A 5,507-nucleotide genomic window follows, 5' to 3' on the forward strand; every position below is an offset into this window, starting at 1 on the left:
CAAATAATTTCACATTTTCATAGACAAAAGGACTAACGGCGAGGTCGGGTCAGTTAAGCTCGATAGCTAGGGACAGATAGTCATCTAGAAAAGAAAACCCCATAGATGGGAACAGCCACTCATATAACAGAGACAACTCCATAGCTAGGGACAGTAACTCATCTAGGAGAGACAATTCTATAACTGGGGACAGCAACCCATCTAGGAGAGACAACTCCATAGCTAGGGACAGTAACTCATCTAGGAGAGACAACTCTATAACTGGGGACAGCAACCCATCTAGGAGAGACAACTCCATAGCTAGGGACAGTAACTCATCTAGGAGAGACAACTCTATAACTGGGGACAGCAACCCATCTAGGAGAGACAACTCCAAAATAAATTTAAAAAAACTGCTGTCGTGTCTTTGTTCTTGGTTGGACAAAGGCTGTGGAAGCAAATCCAAAATGCCGTCATCTCGACCACAAGCTTTAAGAGAACATTACATCCGGACACTGTTGAATAGACATTTACAGTTTATCAATTTCCTTTTATAATTACATAAGAAATAGAAGATTAATTGCATGTTTTTCTAATTTTTTGAAATTAATTACTCGGTGATCTAGCACAAATGTCTGTTGGTTCTCGTGTCTCGACATTTCTAAAAATAGCTATGGATATTACCCCCCCCCCCCTAACCAAGCCACCAATAGTCAGTGAAGCGTAGAAAAATCCAGTCCGTGAATCGAACAGTCGTGGAATAAATGGGTTGTGACGAGTTCAGTGCAACATATTGTGTCATTCGTGGCAGAGAAATTGGGCGGGGCAGAAGGCCTGGGGGGGGGGGGGGGGGGGGAGAGAATAGACGGCGTGAGGGGGACGGGGGGGGGGGGTTATTACAGTATGGAATAATCTTCTGGAATGGTGGGCTTTGAAACCTGTCCATGTTAGATCTTATCTTGAGTTTGTTGGAAGGTTTTAGTATCTAAGCTTGATTTGTGTACACAAACTTTAACTGGATCTTAATCACTCACTAATGTGTAGGGTAGCTTTAGGATTATTTTTTATCGTGTTCGAATAAATATTCTCTTAGAGTTTTTGGATTACATGAGCATGTCAACCATCGATTTATAGAATGTTATAATTGAAAAAATAAATAAAACATTCGGACCTAATGTAAACAAGAAAGGTGGAGTAGAGTTGATGTTTAAATATGTTTTGTAAACGAAATGTCTATTTGATTATGTGATTTACCTTTTTATTATTTTGGAAAGTTTAATTGTTAATTTAAAACAGAAATCTTAATTTTTTAAGCCAATGTAGCTTACTTTCATACTTATTGTTTTCTCGTATGGTGTAAAACATGGTTATGTACAACTTTAATATTAAAGTTTACATTACCAATACCATAATAATTTAATGAATAATTATTAATTATAAGAACAACATTTAACATTATTTATTGTTTATAACAGGTGGAGCGTCAAGATCTTGATTTTAATCGTTCCCTCAACTGTCGCTTGATGCATCAACTATCTTGTAAAGAGCCTATTAACATAACATCTCTATACTGAAAGCACCAACTCTACTTCAACTGCAGTTTAATCTCTATACCGGAAGACTAACAGAGTCGCTTAATTAAGACGATACAAGCTTAATCATGGCTGTAATATTTCTGATATAATAGACAGGATTCTTTCATAATTTAGTTACAAAAATGTGTCAATAAATAATACGAAGTAATTAGTCCACTAAATGAAGTTCTAGTAAGAGATTCTGTTGGATTCGATCCCCGGCCTGTCATGGCAGCCGGTATCAGGTGGTTGTGTCTTGTGTCTGGCATTGCTGGTCTGTGTCTGCTGGTAAACGTCGTCATGCTCGCAGACCGGAACCAGAACTCAGACCGGAGCTCAGAGAGTGAGTACCGCAGCCGCCAGATGAGGGACACCTCCCGTACGGATACCCCAGACAAACCCATGTGTCTGAACTATGTAATAGGCAGCGACCGAAGCTACGTCATCGACGGGTTGTCCAGCCGGCGCGAGAAGGTCATCACGTACGAGAAGTGCGAGCACGTGCTGACCAAAGCGCTCAAGGTCAACCGGAACCTGAGTCTCGAGGTGGGCGTGGCCAGGGACATGCTGACCTTACTGTCCGAGCCTGCGGTCCACGAGCACAGTTTCCGGTACCTCTACAAGCCGACGTGCGGCAACTCCACCGTGGACCTCCTCCTTGCTGTCACTTCCGACATCGACAACTTCAGCCGCAGACAAAATGCCAGACAAATTATCACCGGGGATTTGCAGAAGAAAACTGGAATCAGGTGTAAGATGATTTTTTTTATCGGTAAAATGTCCCAGAACTTAAGTGATAGTCACGTGGTGAATCAGATCGAAAACGAGGCTAAACAACACGGCGACATTGTACAGGAGAGCTACGAAGACGTTTTTAAAAACATCCGTGTCAAGGTAACGTCAATGCTGAAATGGACATCCACGTATTGCGGTAAAGCTAAATACGTCATCAAAATGAACGATGACGTCGATTTGGATGTACCAGCACTCTACGCGGCATTGAAAAACGCCAGAAGAAATTCGGAACATTTTATTTTGGGACATATTCGTCTCAACATGAAACCCATTCGTGACGTCAAACACATGTGGTACATATCGAAACAAGAGTACCCCGACTCCACATTTCCGGCTTTCTTAAACCGGAAGTTGTTCGGACTTCCGGTGCCCACGGCGAAGCTGCTGTACCAGGTGGTCCTGAGAACGAAACCCATCTGGTTGGACGACGTCTACGTCACCGGCTTGTGTCCAGCCCGAGCCAACATCACGTTACTCGACTCAGCTGAATTCCGTACCCAGATGTATCGTAATTCAACCTCGCTAAGATCGAAGTTTAGCCTAAGCTCAAGGACTAACAAGAACCCCAATTGAGAAGATCAGTGCACAATTTTAGATTGAGCTCACAAACTCACAATAAACCCAATGTGAAGATCAAGCCAAACATTTAGCTTGAGCTTAACTTGAGCTTGAGGCATCACATGTAAGGCGATGTCAAGGTTAGCTCCAGATACTGCTGGTCAGTTCTGTTAAGGCTGTTAATTTTTCATTTGATTATAAGTTGTTTAACATTTGTACTCTGCTGTGATATTCTATCTTGCATATGAAGCTATAAGAAATTGTGTGTCTTGACAGTTAAAGATAACAAATAATAAAATTATGTGTTTTTACAATGTAGTTGATATTGGTTCCTACTTTGAATGTTAATGAAACGGCGTGGCCTAGAGGTAGAGCGCTAGACTGCTAACCCGAAAACTTGAGTTCGAATCCGGGTTTAAGTCTGTAAAACGCCCCTTAGTCCATTCAGCTCTGATGGGTACCCAACTCACGATAGGGAAAGTAAAGACGGCTGGGCATAATGCTAAACTCAATATCCCTTTATATGCCGAGGTTAAGAAACATATGAACTCCACTCCACAATTGTTTCATGTTTCTCACAGCAAGTGAATTAAAATTAGTCTATTTCAGGAAATATCAGTAAGATTTTTTTTTAATTACCATTTAAAAAAAATTTTATTGTCAAAAAATTATTTTCTTTTTCTTTTAAAATTAAAACGCTTCAGCCAAACCCAATCCAGTCCAAAAAACGTCACGATCCATAAGTCCTCCCCCCCCCTCCTCCCCCCATATCTCGTCACCCAAGAGAAACCTACATCTGGAGCAGACGACAAAATATCAACGTACTTTCCGTGACATTTCCCAACATGCCAGTCGACTTACCCAAACTTCCTACATCCGTCAGCGGTTGGCAAAATTCAATCATAATTTGTTTAAACGTGTCTGAAAAAATTCAATGATAATTTGTTTAAACGTGTCTGACAAGATTTCAAACACAAACAAACGTGTCACGTGATATGAGGGTTATGTGCTGATTAGCCGTGTCTTCCTCCTAGTTCAGTTACAGCCGCTGTTAGCGAGAAAGGTAATAGAGATCTAAAGTCAACACTGATTTGTAAACTGTAAACCCAGTCTGCCTCCTCACACCACTGACGTCCAGTTTGGGTAAAGGCCACCACCCCTCCCTCCCACCCCCCGTCTCACCCCCACCCTCCCTCCCTCCCACCCCGTCTCACCCCCCTCCCACCCTCCCACCTCCGTATAACCACCCCTCCCACCTCCGTATAACCCACCCTCCCTCCCACCCTCCCTCCTTCCCTCCCTCCCACCCTCCCTCCTCCTCCCACCCACCCTCCCACCCCCGCCTAACCACTCCTCCCGCCCCCGTATGACCCACCCACCCTCCAGCCCCCCCCCACCCACCCTCCCTTTTCATTTGTCGAGAAGGGGGGGGTTAGTGGGGAGGGGGAAATGAAGGGCAATCATATCACATGCATCAGAGTTTAGGGATGATTGATTAATTGATTGATTGATTGATTAGAGTTTACTACTCTATAAGAGTCACTTAGACAACCATGGGCAGATTTTAAACTTATTTTTCATTTTGTTATATTTTTATACTAATAGTAAATTGATTTTTTAATTTATTGATTGAAATGTAATTATTTTAAAAAAACATAATTGTACTTATCATAGTGATGCATTGATCTGCCATGTAAAACAAATCACTGTATTAGAAAGTGATTTGAGTTATGAGATTTAAAAACAAACCTTTGGTTTGCCATTAATAAGCTTGTTAATTCAGGGCAACACATGTAAGGGAAATAACAAGGTGTGTTCGGTTGTTTTGAAGTGTGTTGAAGTTGTGTCCCTTATGCTTTAATTTTAATTTAACATTTTTGTTGTATATTTTACTTTTGTACGTGACTTTATTTAATGTGTTCTAATTTGACATTACAGGTGAACATTAATATCACTATACGTTTTAAGCAATAAATATACCACATTTTTTCCAGTTGAATTATGACGTTTATACCTTTATGTTTGAATATAGTATAATGATGTTGTGACTATGTATGACATAACATTTACGTTACAGTTCAATCAATTGATTTAAAATGTTTACAACCTGTCCTGATAATATCATGTTACTGTTGCTTACATGTGGCGTTGATTACCCAGCTCGTTACTAAAGCAGATAATCATAATTAATTAGTTTCCCTACACACTAACATCACCTCTTTGCTTCTAAGTTCAATTGATTTAAATCTAAACAGCTTCGGTCGCCCAAAAAGACCAGCTTATTGATTACAAGTGGTGTTACGGCACTAATTAATTAGTGCAAGATGCTAATTAGGTTAGGTTGCTAATGAAAAGCCCTGGAACACGTTCTTCAATGACACCTTGCACACAGGGGTGTGCTGTCGCATGTAAAATAATAGGCAGAAGGTGACATATTTCACTACAACATGACATTTCACTACAACATGACATTCACTACAACATGACATTCACTACAACATGACATTCACTACAACATGACATTTCACTACAACATGACATTTCACTACAACATGACATTTTCACTACAACATGACATTCACTACAACATGACATTTTCAC

General features: G+C 40.7%; 1 protein-coding gene across 1 annotated transcript; it reads left to right on the plus strand.

The window, feature by feature from the left end:
• Window positions 1-1,781: 1,781 nt before the first annotated feature.
• On the plus strand, window positions 1,782-3,088 carry LOC131953726 (beta-1,3-galactosyltransferase 1-like). The gene has a single exon (XM_059317058.1). The coding sequence runs from the start codon at window positions 1,782-1,784 to the stop codon at window positions 2,919-2,921; it is 1,140 nt and encodes a 379-aa protein (XP_059173041.1). The 3' UTR covers window positions 2,922-3,088.
• The last annotated feature ends 2,419 nt before the right edge of the window (window positions 3,089-5,507 follow it).

This window comes from Physella acuta, unplaced genomic scaffold (assembly GCF_028476545.2).
Source record: "Physella acuta isolate Inbredline_101_S28 unplaced genomic scaffold, ASM2847654v3 ptg000943l, whole genome shotgun sequence".
Taxonomy (NCBI): Eukaryota; Metazoa; Mollusca; class Gastropoda; family Physidae; genus Physella; species Physella acuta.